The 17,317-nt window shown below is 54.8% G+C and overlaps 1 protein-coding gene across 1 annotated transcript in view; it reads right to left on the bottom strand.

Moving 5' to 3' along the window:
* heatr6 (HEAT repeat containing 6) overlaps positions 1-17,317 on the bottom strand; it is a gene marked incomplete at its 3' end in the record, with an annotated part of 99,194 nt that overhangs the window by 10,486 nt on the left and 71,391 nt on the right. The window contains exons 16-17 of the mRNA XM_046292069.1: positions 11,502-11,624; positions 8,298-8,422 (exon numbers count right to left, since the gene is read on the bottom strand). Of these exons, the coding sequence (XP_046148025.1) occupies positions 8,298-8,422; positions 11,502-11,624 (248 nt within the window). The remainder of the gene's footprint in view (positions 1-8,297; positions 8,423-11,501; positions 11,625-17,317) is intronic.

The raw sequence follows: 17,317 nt of genomic DNA, 5'->3' as shown, positions 1-17,317 counted from the left end.
GGGGTAGAGCGGAGAGAGCGAGAGCGGAGAGAGCGAGAGGGGTAGAGCGGAGAGAGCGAGAGGGGTAGAGCGGAGAGAGCGAGAGGGGTAGAGCGGAGAGAGCGAGAGGGGTAGAGCGGAGAGAGCGAGAGGGGTAGAGCGGAGAGAGGGAGAGGGGTAGAGCGGAGAGAGCGAGGGGTAGAGAGGGGAGAGCGAGGGGTAGAGAGGGGAGAGCGAGGGGTAGAGAGGGGAGAGCGAGGGGTAGAGCGGAGAGAGCGAGGGGTAGAGAGGAGAGAGCGAGGGGTAGAGCGGAGAGAGCGAGGGGTAGAGCGGAGAGAGCGAGGGGTAGAGCGGAGAGAGCGAGGGGGTAGAGCGGAGAGAGCGAGGGGTAGAGCGGAGAGAGCGAGGGGTAGAGCGGAGAGAGCGAGGGGTAGAGCGGAGAGAGCGAGAGGAGTAGAGCGGAGAGAGCGAGAGGGGTAGAGCGGAGAGAGCGAGAGGGGTAGAGCGGAGAGAGCGAGAGGGGTAGAGCGGAGAGAGCGAGAGGGGTAGAGCGGAGAGAGCGAGAGGGGTAGAGCGGAGAGAGCGAGAGGGGTAGAGCGGAGAGAGCGAGAGGGGTAGAGCGGAGAGAGCGAGGGGGTAGAGCGGAGAGAGCGAGAGGGGTAGAGCGGAGAGAGCGAGAGGGGTAGAGCGGAGAGAGCGAGGGGTAGAGCGGAGAGAGCGAGGGGTAGAGCGGAGAGAGCGAGGGGTAGAGCGGAGAGAGCGAGGGGTAGAGCGGAGAGAGCGAGGGGTAGAGCGGAGAGAGCGAGGGGTAGAGCGGAGAGAGCGAGGGGTAGAGAGGAGGGAAAGAGAGGAAAGAGCAAGGGGTAGAGAGGAGAGAGCGAGGGGTAGAGAGGAGGGAAAGAGAGGAGAGAGAGAGAGTAGAGAGCGAGGGGTAGAGAGGAGAGAGAGGAGAGAGCGAGGGGTAGAGAGGAGAGAGAGGAGAGAACGAGGGGTAGAGAGGAGGGAAAGAGAGGAGAGAGCGAGGGGTAGAGAGGAGGGAAAGAGAGGAGAGAGCGAGGGGTAGAGAGGAGGGAAAGAGAGTAGAGAGCAAGGGGTAGAGGAGAGAGAGAGAGTAGAGAGCGAGGGGTAGAGAGGAGAGAGCGAGGGGTAGAGCGGAGAGAGCGAGAGGGGTAGAGCGGAGAGAGCGAGAGGGGTAGAGAGGAGAGAGCGAGAGGGGTAGAGAGGAGAGAGCGAGAGGGGTAGAGCGGAGAGAGCGAGAGGGGTAGAGCGGAGAGAGCGAGAGGGGTAGAGCGGAGAGAGCGAGAGGGGTAGAGCGGAGAGAGCGAGAGGGGTAGAGCGGAGAGAGCGAGAGGGGTAGAGCGGAGAGAGCGAGAGGGGTAGAGCGGAGAGAGCGAGAGGGGTAGAGCGGAGAGAGCGAGAGGGGTAGAGCGGAGAGAGCGAGAGGGGTAGAGCGGAGAGAGCGAGAGGGGTAGAGCGGAGAGAGCGAGAGGGGTAGAGCGGAGAGAGCGAGAGGGGTAGAGCGGAGAGAGCGAGAGGGGTAGAGCGGAGAGAGCGAGGGGTAGAGCGGAGAGAGCGAGGGGTAGAGCGGAGAGAGCGAGGGGTAGAGCGGAGAGAGCGAGGGGTAGAGAGGAGAGAGAGTAGAGAGCGAGGGGTAGAGAGGAGAGAGCGAGAGGGGTAGAGAGGAGAGAGCGAGGGGTAGAGAGGAGGGAAAGAGAGGAAAGAGCGAGGGGTAGAGAGGAGAGAGAGAGAGAGTAGAGAGCGAGGGGTAGAGAGGAGAGAGAGTAGAGAGGAGAGAGAGAGAGAGTAGAGAGCGAGGGGTAGAGAGTGAGGGGTAGAGAGGAGAGAGTGAGGGGTAGAGAGCGAGGGGTAGAGAGGAGAGAGCGAGGGGTAGAGCGGAGAGGGCGAGGGGTAGAGAGGAGAGGGCGAGGGGTAGAGAGGAGGGGTAGAGAGGAGAGAGCGAGGGGTAGAGCGGAGAGGGCGAGGGGTAGAGAGGAGAGGGCGAGGGGTAGAGAGTGAGGGGTAGAGAGGAGAGAGAGAGGGGTAGAGCGGAGAGGGCGAGGGGTAGAGAGGAGAGGGCGAGGGGTAGAGAGTGAGGGGTAGAGAGGAGAGAGAGAGAGAGTAGAGAGCGAGGGGTAGAGAGTGAGGGGTAGAGAGGAGAGAGAGAGAGAGTAGAGAGCGAGGGGTAGAGAGTGAGGGGTAGAGAGGAGAGAGTGAGGGGTAGAGAGCGAGGGGTAGAGAGGAGAGAGCGAGGGGTAGAGCGGAGAGGGCGAGGGGTAGAGAGGAGAGGGCGAGGGGTAGAGAGGAGGGAAAGAGAGGAGAGAGCGAGGGGTAGAGAGGAGAGTAGAGAGCGAGGGGTAGAGAGGAGAGAGCGAGGGGTAGAGAGGAGAGAGCGAGAGGGGTAGAGAGGAGAGAGCGAGGGGTAGAGAGGAGAGAGAGAGAGGGTAGAGAGGAGAGAGCGAGGGGTAGAGAGGAGAGAGCGAGGGGTAGAGAGGAGAGAGAGAGAGGGGTAGAGAGGAGAGAGCGAGGGGTAGAGAGGAGAGAGAGAGAGGGGTAGAGAGGAGAGGGCGAGGGGTAGAGAGGAGAGAGCGAGAGGGGTAGAGCGGAGAGAGCGAGAGGGGTAGAGCGGAGAGAGCGAGAGGGGTAGAGCGGAGAGAGCGAGAGGGGTAGAGCGGAGAGAGCGAGAGGGGTAGAGCGGAGAGAGCGAGAGGGGTAGAGCGGAGAGAGCGAGAGGGGTAGAGCGGAGAGAGCGAGAGGGGTAGAGCGGAGAGAGCGAGAGGGGTAGAGCGGAGAGAGCGAGAGGGGTAGAGCGGAGAGAGCGAGGGGTAGAGCGGAGAGAGCGAGAGGGGTAGAGCGGAGAGAGCGAGAGGGGTAGAGCGGAGAGAGCGAGGGGTAGAGCGGAGAGAGCGAGAGGGGTAGAGCGGAGAGAGCGAGAGGGGTAGAGCGGAGAGAGCGAGAGGGGTAGAGCGGAGAGAGCGAGAGGGGTAGAGCGGAGAGAGCGAGAGGGGTAGAGAGGAGAGAGCGAGAGGGGTAGAGCGGAGAGAGCGAGAGGGGTAGAGCGGAGAGAGCGAGAGGGGTAGAGCGGAGAGAGCGAGAGGGGTAGAGCGGAGAGAGCGAGAGGGGTAGAGCGGAGAGAGCGAGAGGGGTAGAGCGGAGAGAGCGAGAGGGGTAGAGCGGAGAGAGCGAGAGGGGTAGAGCGGAGAGAGCGAGAGGGGTAGAGCGGAGAGAGCGAGAGGGGTAGAGCGGAGAGAGCGAGAGGGGTAGAGCGGAGAGAGCGAGAGCGGAGAGAGCGAGAGGGGTAGAGCGGAGAGAGCGAGAGGGGTAGAGCGGAGAGAGCGAGAGGGGTAGAGCGGAGAGAGCGAGAGGGGTAGAGCGGAGAGAGCGAGAGGGGTAGAGCGGAGAGAGCGAGGGGTAGAGAGGGGAGAGCGAGGGGTAGAGAGGGGAGAGCGAGGGGTAGAGAGGGGAGAGCGAGGGGTAGAGCGGAGAGAGCGAGGGGTAGAGAGGAGAGAGCGAGGGGTAGAGCGGAGAGAGCGAGGGGTAGAGCGGAGAGAGCGAGGGGTAGAGCGGAGAGAGCGAGGGGTAGAGCGGAGAGAGCGAGGGGTAGAGCGGAGAGAGCGAGGGGTAGAGCGGAGAGAGCGAGGGGTAGAGCGGAGAGAGCGAGGGGTAGAGCGGAGAGAGCGAGGGGTAGAGCGGAGAGAGCGAGAGGGGTAGAGCGGAGAGAGCGAGAGGGGTAGAGCGGAGAGAGCGAGAGGGGTAGAGCGGAGAGAGCGAGAGGGGTAGAGCGGAGAGAGCGAGAGGGGTAGAGCGGAGAGAGCGAGAGGGGTAGAGCGGAGAGAGCGAGAGGGGTAGAGCGGAGAGAGCGAGAGGGGTAGAGCGGAGAGAGCGAGAGGGGTAGAGCGGAGAGAGCGATGGGTAGAGAGGAGAGAGCGAGGGGTAGAGCGGAGAGAGCGAGGGGTAGAGCGGAGAGAGCGAGGGGTAGAGCGGAGAGAGCGAGGGGTAGAGCGGAGAGAGCGAGGGGTAGAGCGGAGAGAGCGAGGGGTAGAGCGGAGAGAGCGAGGGGTAGAGAGGAGGGAAAGAGAGGAAAGAGCAAGGGGTAGAGAGGAGAGAGCGAGGGGTAGAGAGGAGGGAAAGAGAGGAGAGAGAGAGAGTAGAGAGCGAGGGGTAGAGAGGAGAGAGAGGAGAGAGCGAGGGGTAGAGAGGAGAGAGAGGAGAGAACGAGGGGTAGAGAGGAGGGAAAGAGAGGAGAGAGCGAGGGGTAGAGAGGAGGGAGCGAGAGGGGTAGAGCGGAGAGAGCGAGAGGGGTAGAGCGGAGAGAGAGCGAGGGGTAGAGCGGAGAGAGCGAGAGGGGTAGAGCGGAGAGAGCGAGAGGGGTAGAGCGGAGAGAGCGAGGGGTAGAGCGGAGAGAGCGAGAGGGGTAGAGCGGAGAGAGCGAGAGGGGTAGAGCGGAGAGAGCGAGAGGGGTAGAGCGGAGAGAGCGAGAGGGGTAGAGCGGAGAGAGCGAGAGGGGTAGAGAGGAGAGAGCGAGAGGGGTAGAGCGGAGAGAGCGAGAGGGGTAGAGCGGAGAGAGCGAGAGGGGTAGAGCGGAGAGAGCGAGAGGGGTAGAGCGGAGAGAGCGAGAGGGGTAGAGCGGAGAGAGCGAGAGGGGTAGAGCGGAGAGAGCGAGAGGGGTAGAGCGGAGAGAGCGAGAGGGGTAGAGCGGAGAGAGCGAGAGGGGTAGAGCGGAGAGAGCGAGAGGGGTAGAGCGGAGAGAGCGAGAGGGGTAGAGCGGAGAGAGCGAGAGCGGAGAGAGCGAGAGGGGTAGAGCGGAGAGAGCGAGAGGGGTAGAGCGGAGAGAGCGAGAGGGGTAGAGCGGAGAGAGCGAGAGGGGTAGAGCGGAGAGAGCGAGAGGGGTAGAGCGGAGAGAGCGAGGGGTAGAGAGGGGAGAGCGAGGGGTAGAGAGGGGAGAGCGAGGGGTAGAGAGGGGAGAGCGAGGGGTAGAGCGGAGAGAGCGAGGGGTAGAGCGGAGAGAGCGAGGGGTAGAGAGGAGAGAGCGAGGGGTAGAGCGGAGAGAGCGAGGGGTAGAGCGGAGAGAGCGAGGGGTAGAGCGGAGAGAGCGAGGGGTAGAGCGGAGAGAGCGAGGGGTAGAGCGGAGAGAGCGAGGGGTAGAGCGGAGAGAGCGAGGGGTAGAGCGGAGAGAGCGAGGGGTAGAGCGGAGAGAGCGAGGGGTAGAGCGGAGAGAGCGAGGGGTAGAGCGGAGAGAGCGAGAGCGGAGAGAGCGAGAGGGGTAGAGCGGAGAGAGCGAGAGGGGTAGAGCGGAGAGAGCGAGAGGGGTAGAGCGGAGAGAGCGAGAGGGGTAGAGCGGAGAGAGCGAGAGGGGTAGAGCGGAGAGAGCGAGAGGGGTAGAGCGGAGAGAGCGAGAGGGGTAGAGCGGAGAGAGCGAGAGGGGTAGAGCGGAGAGAGCGAGAGGGGGTAGAGCGGAGAGAGCGAGAGGGGTAGAGCGGAGAGAGCGATGGGTAGAGAGGAGAGAGCGAGGGGTAGAGCGGAGAGAGCGAGGGGTAGAGCGGAGAGAGCGAGGGGTAGAGCGGAGAGAGCGAGGGGTAGAGCGGAGAGAGCGAGGGTAGAGCGGAGAGAGCGAGGGGTAGAGCGGAGAGAGCGAGGGGTAGAGAGGAGGGAAAGAGAGGAAAGAGCAAGGGGTAGAGAGGAGAGAGCGAGGGGTAGAGAGGAGGGAAAGAGAGGAGAGAGAGAGAGTAGAGAGCGAGGGGTAGAGAGGAGAGAGAGGAGAGAGCGAGGGGTAGAGAGGAGAGAGAGGAGAGAACGAGGGGTAGAGAGGAGGGAAAGAGAGGAGAGAGCGAGGGGTAGAGAGGAGGGAAAGAGAGGAGAGAGCGAGGGGTAGAGAGGAGGGAAAGAGAGGAGAGAGCGAGGGGTAGAGAGGAGGGAAAGAGAGTAGAGAGCAAGGGGTAGAGGAGAGAGAGAGAGTAGAGAGCGAGGGGTAGAGAGGAGAGAGCGAGGGGTAGAGCGGAGAGAGCGAGAGGGGTAGAGCGGAGAGAGCGAGAGGGGTAGAGAGGAGAGAGCGAGAGGGGTAGAGAGGAGAGAGCGAGAGGGGTAGAGCGGAGAGAGCGAGAGGGGTAGAGCGGAGAGAGCGAGAGGGGTAGAGCGGAGAGAGCGAGAGGGGTAGAGCGGAGAGAGCGAGAGGGGTAGAGCGGAGAGAGCGAGAGGGGTAGAGCGGAGAGAGCGAGAGGGGTAGAGCGGAGAGAGCGAGAGGGGTAGAGCGGAGAGAGCGAGAGGGGTAGAGCGGAGAGAGCGAGAGGGGGTAGAGCGGAGAGAGCGAGAGGGGTAGAGCGGAGAGAGCGAGAGGGGTAGAGCGGAGAGAGCGAGAGGGGTAGAGCGGAGAGAGCGAGGGGTAGAGCGGAGAGAGCGAGGGGTAGAGCGGAGAGAGCGAGGGGTAGAGAGGAGAGAGAGTAGAGAGCGAGGGGTAGAGAGGAGAGAGCGAGAGGGGTAGAGAGGAGAGAGCGAGGGGTAGAGAGGAGAGAGAGAGAGAGTAGAGAGTGAGGGGTAGAGAGGAGAGAGCGAGGGGTAGAGCGGAGAGGGCGAGGGCGAGGGGTAGAGAGGAGAGGGCGAGGGGTAGAGAGGAGAGAGAGTAGAGAGCGAGGGGTAGAGAGTGAGGGGTAGAGAGGAGAGAGCGAGGGGTAGAGAGGAGAGAGAGAGAGAGTAGAGAGCGAGGGGTAGAGAGTGAGGGGTAGAGAGGAGAGAGCGAGGGGTAGAGCGGAGAGGGCGAGGGCGAGGGGTAGAGAGGAGAGGGCGAGGGGTAGAGAGGAGAGAGAGTAGAGAGCGAGGGGTAGAGAGTGAGGGGTAGAGAGGAGAGAGCGAGGGGTAGAGAGGAGAGAGAGAGAGAGTAGAGAGCGAGGGGTAGAGAGTGAGGGGTAGAGAGGAGAGAGAGTAGAGAGCGAGGGGTAGAGAGGAGAGAGAGTAGAGAGCGAGGGGTAGAGAGGAGAGAGAGTAGAGAGTGAGGGGTAGAGAGTAGAGAGCGAGGGGTAGAGAGGAGAGAGAGTAGAGAGCGAGGGGTAGAGAGGAGAGAGAGTAGAGAGCGAGGGGTAGAGAGGAGAGAGAGTAGAGAGTGAGGGGTAGAGAGGAGAGAGCGAGGGGTAGAGAGGAGAGAGCGAGAGGGGTAGAGAGGAGAGAGCGAGGGGTAGAGAGGAGAGAGCGAGGGGTAGAGCGGAGAGGGCGAGGGGTAGAGAGGAGAGGGCGAGGGGTAGAGAGGAGAGGGCGAGAGGGGTAGAGCGGAGAGAGCGAGAGGGGTAGAGCGGAGAGAGCGAGAGGGGTAGAGCGGAGAGGGCGAGGGGTAGAGAGGAGAGGGCGAGAGGGGTAGAGCGGAGAGAGCGAGAGGGGTAGAGCGGAGAGAGCGAGAGGGGTAGAGCGGAGAGAGCGAGAGGGGTAGAGCGGAGAGAGCGAGAGGGGTAGAGCGGAGAGAGCGAGAGGGGTAGAGCGGAGAGAGCGAGAGGGGTAGAGCGGAGAGAGCGAGAGGGGTAGAGCGGAGAGAGCGAGAGGGGTAGAGCGGAGAGAGCGAGAGGGGTAGAGCGGAGAGAGCGAGGGGTAGAGCGGAGAGAGCGAGGGGTAGAGCGGAGAGAGCGAGGGGTAGAGAGGAGAGAGAGTAGAGAGCGAGGGGTAGAGCGGAGAGAGCGAGGGGTAGAGAGGAGAGAGCGAGGGGTAGAGCGGAGAGAGCGAGGGGTAGAGAGGAGAGAGAGTAGAGAGCGAGGGGTAGAGAGGAGAGAGCGAGGGGTAGAGAGGAGAGAGCGAGGGGTAGAGAGGAGAGAGCGAGGGGTAGAGCGGAGAGGGCGAGGGGTAGAGCGGAGAGAGCGAGGGGTAGAGAGGAGAGAGCGAGGGGTAGAGAGGAGAGAGCGAGGGGTAGAGAGGAGAGAGCGAGGGGTAGAGAGGAGAGGGCGAGGGGTAGAGAGGAGAGGGCGAGGGGTAGAGAGGAGAGAGCGAGGGGTAGAGAGGAGAGAGCGAGGGGTAGAGAGGAGAGAGCGAGGGGTAGAGAGGAGAGAGCGAGGGGTAGAGAGGAGAGAGCGAGGGGTAGAGAGGAGAGCGAGGGGTAGAGAGGAGAGCGAGGGGTAGAGAGGAGAGAGCGAGGGGTAGAGAGGAGAGAGCGAGGGGTAGAGCGGAGAGGGCGAGGGGTAGAGAGGAGAGAGCGAGGGGTAGAGAGGAGAGAGCGAGGGGTAGAGAGGAGAGAGCGAGAGAGGAGTGAGAGGGGACAGGGACAAGGGAAAGAGCGAAAGAAAATTAATAGACAGGAAAGCTGATGGGTTGTCTACATTGACAGTTTGTGTGTGCGCGCGGTCTCTCACATGTTGACGATGAGTGTGTCGGTGAGGTTGCCTAGCGACCAGGCAGCCTTAGAGCGGACATTGGGTGAGCGGTCGTCCAGGGCTGTCAGGATGGCGTTGGCCGTGTCTGCTACAAACATCACATCCTGTAGAGACATGTCGTCACTTCCTGCACAGCAGAGATGCTTCCTCTACCCTGGCAAACTCATCATCACCCTGACTAACAGGGTGTTATAAACAGACATCATCACCACCCTGACTAGCTGGTTGTTATAAACAGACATCATCACCACCCTGACTAGCTGGGTGTTATAAACAGACATCACCACCCTGACTAGCTGGGTGTTATAAACAGACATCATCACCACCCTGACTAGCTGGGTGTTATAAACAGACATCATCACCACCCTGACTAGCTGGGTGTTATAAACAGACATCATCACCACCCTGACTAGCTGGGTGTTATAAACAGACATCTTTACCACCCTGACTAGCTGGGTGTTATAAACAGACATCATCACCACCCTGACTAGCTGGGTGTTATAAACAGACATCATCACCACCCTGACTAGCTGGGTGTTATAAACAGACATCATCACCACCCTGACTAGCTGGGTGTTATAAACAGACATCATCGTCACCCTGACTAGCTGGGTGTTGTAAACAGACATCACCCTGACTAGCTGGGTGTTGTAAACAGACATCATCACCACCCTGACTAGCTGGGTGTTATAAACAGACATCATCACCACCCTGACTAGCTGGGTGTTATAAACAGACATCATCGTCACCCTGACTAGCTGGGTGTTATAAACAGACATCATCATCACCCTGACTAGCTGGGTGTTGTAAACAGACATCATCACCACCCTGACTAGCTGGGTGTTATAAACAGACATCATCACCACCCTGACTAGCTGGGTGTTATAAACAGACATCATCACCACCCTGACTAGCTGGGTGTTATAAACAGACATCATCACCACCCTGACTAGCTGGGTGTTATAAACAGACATCATCACCACCCTGACTAGCTGGGTGTTATAAACAGACATCATCACCACCCTGACTAGCTGGGTGTTATAAACAGACATCATCACCACCCTGACTAGCTGGGTGTTATAAACAGACATCATCACCACCCTGACTAGCTGGGTGTTATAAACAGACATCATCACCACCCTGACTAGCTGGGTGTTATAAACAGACTCATCAACCTGACTAAAATGATTGTTAGAGCCTTTCATAGACAGATCAAGTCTAATCCTGTTCCATCAATCCTACCAATTACCTAATTTTTCCAACGCACAGGAGAATCCTTTGAAAAACTCCACCCAAACACAATGTTTAAAATCATTTCTGACAATCCTCAAACTTTTGATTATCACTTTTAAATGTCCCTGTGGGATGTGGCCTGTCTGGTCTAGTGGGATGTGGCCTGTCTGGTCTAGTGGGATGTGGCCTGTCTGGTCTAGTGGGATGTGGCCTGTCTGGTCTAGTGGGATGTGGCCTGTCTGGTCTAGTGGGATGTGGCCTGTCTGGTCTAGTGGGATGTGGCCTGTCTGGTCTAGTGGGATGTGGCCTGTCTGGTCTAGTGGGATGTGGCCTGTCTGGTCTAGTGGGATGTGGCCTGTCTGGTCTAGTGGGATGTGGCCTGTCTGGTCTAGTGGGATGTGGCCTGTCTGGTCTAGTGGGATGTGGCCTGTCTGGTCTAGTGGGATGTGGCCTGTCTGGTCTAGTGGGATGTGGCCTGTCTGGTCTAGTGGGATGTGGCCTGTCTGGTCTAGTGGGATGTGGCCTGTCTGGTCTAGTGGGATGTGGCCTGTCTGGTCTAGTGGGATGTGGCCTGTCTGGTCTAGTGGGATGTGGCCTGTCTGGTCTAGTGGGATGTGGCCTGTCTGGTCTAGTGGGATGTGGCCTGTCTGGTCTAGTGGGATGTGGCCTGTCTGGTCTAGTGGGATGTGGCCTGTCTGGTCTAGTGGGATGTGGCCTGTCTGGTCTAGTGGGATGTGGCCTGTCTGGTCTAGTGGGATGTGGCCTGTCTGGTCTAGTGGGATGTGGCCTGTCTGGTCTAGTGGGATGTGGCCTGTCTGGTCTAGTGGGATGTGGCCTGTCTGGTCTAGTGGGATGTGGCCTGTCTGGTCTAGTGGGATGTGGCCTGTCTGGTCTAGTGGGATGTGGCCTGTCTGGTCTAGTGGGATGTGGCCTGTCTGGTCTAGTGGGATGTGGCCTGTCTGGTCTAGTGGGATGTGGCCTGTCTGGTCTAGTGGGATGTGGCCTGTCTGGTCTAGTGGGATGTGGCCTGTCTGGTCTAGTGGGATGTGGCCTGTCTGGTCTAGTGGGATGTGGCCTGTCTGGTCTAGTGGGATGGAGTGGGATGTGGCCTGTCTGGTCTAGTGGGATGTGGCCTGTCTGGTCTAGTGGGATGTGGCCTGTCTGGTCTAGTGGGATGTGGCCTGTCTGGTCTAGTGGGATGTGGCCTGTCTGGTCTAGTGGGATGTGGCCTGTCTGGTCTAGTGGGATGTGGCCTGTCTGGTCTAGTGGGATGTGGCCTGTCTGGTCTAGTGGGATGTGGCCTGTCTGGTCTAGTGGGATGTGGCCTGTCTGGTCTAGTGGGATGTGGCCTGTCTGGTCTAGTGGGATGTGGCCTGTCTGGTCTAGTGGGATGTGGCCTGTCTGGTCTAGTGGGATGTGGCCTGTCTGGTCTAGTGGGATGTGGCCTGTCTGGTCTAGTGGGATGTGGCCTGTCTGGTCTAGTGGGATGTGGCCTGTCTGGTCTAGTGGGATGTGGCCTGTCTGGTCTAGTGGGATGGGATGGCCTGTCTGGTCTAGTGGGATGTGGCCTGTCTGGTCTAGTGGGATGTGGCCTGTCTGGTCTAGTGGGATGTGGCCTGTCTGGTCTAGTGGGATGTGGCCTGTCTGGTCTAGTGGGATGTGGCCTGTCTGGTCTAGTGGGATGTGGCCTGTCTGGTCTAGTGGGATGTGGCCTGTCTGGTCTAGTGGGATGTGGCCTGTTTGGTCTAGTGGGATGTGGCCTGTCTGGTCTAGTGGGATGTGGCCTGTCTGGTCTAGTGGGATGTGGCCTGTCTGGTCTAGTGGGATGTGGCCTGTCTGGTCTAGTGGGATGTGGCCTGTCTGGTCTAGTGGGATGTGGCCTGTCTGGTCTAGTGGTGAGATCAGTCTACAGTGCCACCACAGCTCTGATTCCAGTGTGTATGTATGTACCTCTCGTAGACAGGGGAACAGAATGTAGACTCCCAGAGCTCTGACTGCAGCAGCCTTCACCAGAGAGTTATCACTGTAGGTCAGCCCCAACAATACTGTTACACACAGAACCTGGCTCTTCTCCTAAACAGACAGACATAGACAGAGAGAGACAGAGAGAGACAGAGAGAGACAGAGAGAGGCAATGAAAATACAGCCAAATGTATTTGCTTGCCATAGCCTGAGGGACACTGAATAAGGGGTGGCAGGTAGCCTAGTGGTTAGAGCGTTGGACTTAGTAGCCAGAGGTCGCTAGATCGAATCCGAGACCTGACAAGGTAAAAATCTGTCGTTCTGCCCCCGAACAAGGCAGTTAACCCACTGTTCCTAGGCCAGTTAGCCCACTGTTCCTAGGCCAGTTAATCCACTGTTCCTAGGCCAGTTAGCCCACTGTTCCTAGACCAGTTAGCCCACTGTTCCTAGACCAGTTAGCCCACTGTTCCTAGACCAGTTAGCCCACTGTTCCTAGACCAGTTAGCCCACTGTTCCTAGACCAGTTAGCCCACTGTTCCTAGACCAGTTAGCCCACTGTTCCTAGACCAGTTAATCCACTGTTCCTAGACCAGTTAATCCACTGTTCCTAGGCCAGTTAACCCACTGTTCCTAGGCCAGTTAACCCACTGATCCTAGACCAGTTAACCCACTGATCCTAGACCAGTTAACCCACTGTTCCTAGGCCGTCATTGTAAATAAGAATTTGTTCTTAACTGACTTGCCTAGTTAAATAAAGGTTAAATACATTTAAAAAATAATAACATCTGTATAGTAAACAGTAACTTACTTATTATTACTACTAGTGATTATCATTCAAAATCGTACTGGTAGGGGTGATGGTATTTTTTACATTTATTTTATTTCACCTTTATTTAACCAGGTAGGCTAGTTGAGAACACCTTTATTTAACCAGGTAGGCTAGTTGAGAACAAGTTCTCATTTACAACTTCGACCTGGCCAAGATAAAGCATAGCAGTGTGAACAGACAACACAGAGTTACACATGGAGTAAAAAATAAACAAGTCAATAACACAGAGTCTATATACATTGTGTGCAAAAGGCATGAGGTAGGCGAATAATTACAATTTAGCAAATTAACACTGGAGTGATAAATGATCAGATGGTCATGTATAGGTATAGATATTGGTGTGCAAAAGAGCAGAAAAGTAAATAAAATAAAAACAGTATGGGGATGAGGCAGGTAAATTGGGTGGGCTATATACCGATGGACTATGTACAGCTGCAGCGATCGGTTAGCTGCTCAGATAGCAGATGTTTGAAGTTGGTGAGGGAGATAAAAGTCTCCAACTTCAACGAATTCGTTCCAGTCACAGGACGCAGAGAACTGGAAGGAAAGGCAGCCAAATGAGGTGTTGGCTTTAGGGATGATCAGTGAGCTACACCTGCTGGAGCGCGTGCTACGGGTGAGTGTTGCCATCATGACCAGTGAACGGAGATAAGGCGGAGCTTTACCTAGCATAGACTTGTAGATGACCTGGAGCCAGTGGGTCTGGCGACGAATATGTAGCGAGGGCCAGCCGACGAGAGCATATAGGTCGCAGTGGTGCGTAGTATAAGGTGCTTTAGTAACAAAGCGGATGGCACTGTGATAAACTGCATCCAGTTTGCTGAGTAGAGTATTGGAAGCCATTTTGTAGATGACATCGCCGAAGTCGAGGATCAGTAGGATAGTCAGTTTTACTAGGGTAAGCTTGGCGGCGTGAGTGAAGGAGGCTTTGTTGTGAAATAGAAAGCAGACTCTTGATTTGATTTTCGATTGGAGATGTTTGATATGGGTCTGGAAGGAGAGTTTGCAGTCTAGCCAGACACCTAGGTACTTATAGGTGTCCACATATTCAAGGTCGGAACCATCCAGGTTGGTGATGCTAGTCGGGCGTGCGGGTGCAGGCAGCGAACGGTTGAAAAGCATGCATTTGGTTTTACTAGCGTTTAAGAGCAGTTGGAGGCCACGGAAGGAGTGTTGTATGGCATTGAAGCTCGTTTGGAAGTTAGATAGCACAGTGTCCAAGGAAGGGCCAGAAGTATACAGAATGGTGTCGTCTGCGTAGAGGTGGATCAGGGAATCGCCCGCAGCAAGGGCAACATCATTGATATATACAGAGAAAAGAGTCGGCCCGAGAATTGGACCCTGTGGCACCCCCATAGAGACTGCCAGAGGACCGGACAACATGCCCTCCGATTTGACACACTGAACTCTGTCGGCAAAGTAGTTGGAGAAGCAGGCAAGGCAGTCATTACAAAATCCGAGGCTACTGAGTCCGCCGATAAGAATATGGTGATTGACAGAGTCGAAAGCCTTGGCCAGGTCGATGAAGACGGCTGCACAGTACTGTCTTTTATCGATGGCGGTTATGATATAATTTAGTACCTTTAGCGTGGCTGAGGTTCACCCGTGACCGGCTCGGAAACCAGATTGCACAGCGGAGAAGGAACGGTGGGATTCGAGATGGTCAGTGATCTGTTTGTTGACTTGGCTTTCGAAGACCTTAGGGCAGGGCAGGATGAATGAATGAAGGTGCCTGGGGACATGCAGGGCCTGGGTTTACCTCCACATCACCCGCGGAACAGACGAGGAGTAGGATGAGGGTGCGGCTAAAGGCTATCAAAACGGGTGACTGTAGTACTGGTACGGGTAGTAGAGGTGATGGTAGTACTGGTACGGGTAGTAGGGGTGACTGTAGTACTGGTACGGGTAGTAGGGGTGATGGTAGCATCACCCTTACTAATACCAGTACGGTAGTACTGGTATTAGGGTTGACTGTAGTACTGGTATGGGTAGTAGGGGTGACTGTAGTACTGGTACGGGTAGTAGGGGTGACGGTAGCACTGGTACGGGTAGTAGGGGTGACGGTAGTACTGGTACGGGTAGTAGGGGTGACGGTAGTACTGGAATGGGTAGTAGGGGTGACGGTAGTACTGGTATGGGTAGTAGGGGTGACGGTAGTACTGGTATGGGTAGTAGGGGTGACGGTAGTACTGGTATGGGTAGTAGGGGTGACGGCAGTACTGGTATGGGTAGTAGGGGTGACGGCAGTACTGGTATGGGTAGAAGGGGTGATGGTAGTACTGGTACGGGTAGTAGGGGTGATGATAGTACTGGTATGGGTAGAAGGGGTGACAGTAGTACTGGTATGGGTAGTAGGGGTGACAGTAGTACTGGTATGGGTAGTAGGGGTGACGGTAGTACTGGTATGGGTAGTAGGGGTGACTGTAGTACTGGTATGGGTAGTAGGGGTGACTGTAGTACTGGTATGGGTAGGTGGTAGTAATGATGGTGACGGTAGTGAAAGTGATGATGATGATGACGGTAGTAATTATGATGGAGGTGGTAGTAATGATGATGGTAGTAATGATGGTAGTGAAAGTAATGATGGTAGTGATAGTAATGATGATGATGGTAGTGATAGTAATGATGATGATGGTAGTGATAGTAATGATGATGATGGTAGTGATAGTAATGATGATGATGGTAGTGATAGTAATGATGATGGTAGTGATAGTAATGATGACGATGGTAGTGATAGTAATGATGATGATGGTAGTGATAGTAATGATGATGACGGTAGTGATAGTAATAATGATGACGGTAGTGATAGTAATAATGATGACGGTAGTGATAGTAATGATGATGACGGTAGTGATAGTAATGATGATGACGGTAGTGATAGTAATGATGATGACGGTAGTGATAGTAATGATGATGATGGTAGTGAAAGTAATGATGATGGTAGTGATAGTAATGATGATGATGGTAGTGGTGATGATGACGGTAGTGATAGTAGTAATGATGATGACGGTAGTGATGGTAGTAATGATGATGACGGTAGTGATGGTGATGGTAGTAATGATGATGACGGTAGTGATGGTGATGGTAGTAATGATGATGACGGTAGTGATGGTGATGGTAGTAATGATGATGACGGTAGTGATAGTAGTGATAGTAATGATGATGATGGTAGTGGTGATGATGACGGTAGTGATAGTACTGATGGTAGTGATAGTAATAATAATAATAGTAATGATGATGATGGTAGTGGTGATGATGACGGTAGTGATAGTAATAATGATGATGGTAGTGGTGATGATGACGGTAGTGATAGTACTGATGGTAGTGATAGTAATAATAATAATAGTAATGATGATGATGGTAGTGGTGATGATGACGGTAGTGATAGTACTGATGGTAGTGATAGTAATAATAATAATAGTAATGATGATGATGGTAGTGGTGATGATGACGGTAGTGATAGTACTGATGGTAGTGATGATGATGGTAGTGGTAGTAATGATGGTAGTGATAGTAATGATGATGATGGTAGTGGTGATGATGACGGTAGTGATAGTACTGATGGTAGTGATAGTAATGATGATGACGGTAGTGATAGTAATGATGATGTGGTCCTTCTGTAGCTCAGTTGGTAGAGCATGGCGCTTGTAACGCCAGGGTAGTGGGTTCAATCCCCGGGACCACCCATACGTAGAATGTATGCACACACCCTAACCCTAACCCTAAATGGCATATATTATGATGATGGTAGTGGTAGTAATAATGATGACGGTAATGATAGTAATGATGACGGTAGTGATAGTAATGATGATGCCTGTAGTGATAGTAATGATGATGCCGGTAGTGATAGTAATGATGACGGTAGTGATAGTAATAATGATGACGGTAGTGACAGTAATGATGGTCCTGTGTAGCTCAGTTGGTAGAGCATGGCGCTTGTAACGCCAGGGTAGTTGGTAGAGCATGGCGCTTGTAACGCCAGGGTAGTGGGTTCGATCCCCGGGACCACCCATACGTAGAATGTATGCACACATGACTGTAAGTCGCTTTGGATAAAAGCGTCTGCTAAATGGCATATATTATTATTATTATTATTATGATGACGGTAGTGATAGTAATGATGATGATGGTAGTGATAGTAATGATGATGACGGTAGTGATAGTAATGATGACGGTAGTGATAGTAATGATGCCGGTAGTGATAGTAATGATGATGCCGGTAGTGATAGTAATGATGATGCCGGTAGTGACAGTAATGATGACGGTAGTGATAGTAATGATGATGCCGGTAGTGATAGTAATGATGACGGTAGTGATAGTAATGATGATGGTAGTGATAGTAATGATGATGCCGGTAGTGATAGTAATAATGATGCCGGTAGTGATAGTAATAATGATGACGGTAGTGATAGTAATGATGACGCCGGTAGTGATAGTAATGATGATGACGGTAGTGATAGTAATGATGACGCCGGTAGTGATAGTAATAATGATGACGCCGGTAGTGATAGTAATAATGATGACGGTAGTGATAGTAATGATGATGACGGTAGTGATAGTAATAATGATGACGGTAGTGATAGTAATGATGATGACGGTAGTGATAGTAATGATGATGACGGTAGTGATAGTAATGATGATGACGGTAGTGATAGTAATGATGGTGCCGGTAGTGATAGTAATGATGATGACGCCGGTAGTGATAGTAATAATGATGACGGTAGTGATAGTAATAATGATGACAGTAGTGATAGTAATGATGATGACGGTAGTGAAAGTAATGATGATGACGGTAGTGATAGTAATGATGATGACGGTAGTGATAGTAATGATGATGACGGTAGTGGTAGTACTGATGGTAGTGGTAGTAATGATGATGATGGTAGTGGAAGTAATGATGATGACGGTAGTGATGGTAGTGATAGTAATGATGATGATGGTAGTGGTGATGATGACGGTAGTGATAGTACTGATG

The sequence above is a fragment of the Oncorhynchus gorbuscha genome, linkage group LG02 (genome assembly GCF_021184085.1).
Source record: "Oncorhynchus gorbuscha isolate QuinsamMale2020 ecotype Even-year linkage group LG02, OgorEven_v1.0, whole genome shotgun sequence".
In the NCBI taxonomy this organism is placed as follows: domain Eukaryota; kingdom Metazoa; phylum Chordata; class Actinopteri; order Salmoniformes; family Salmonidae; genus Oncorhynchus; species Oncorhynchus gorbuscha.
Note: the sequence above shows the minus strand (reverse complement) of the source record. Positions and strands in the feature narration are given on the sequence as shown.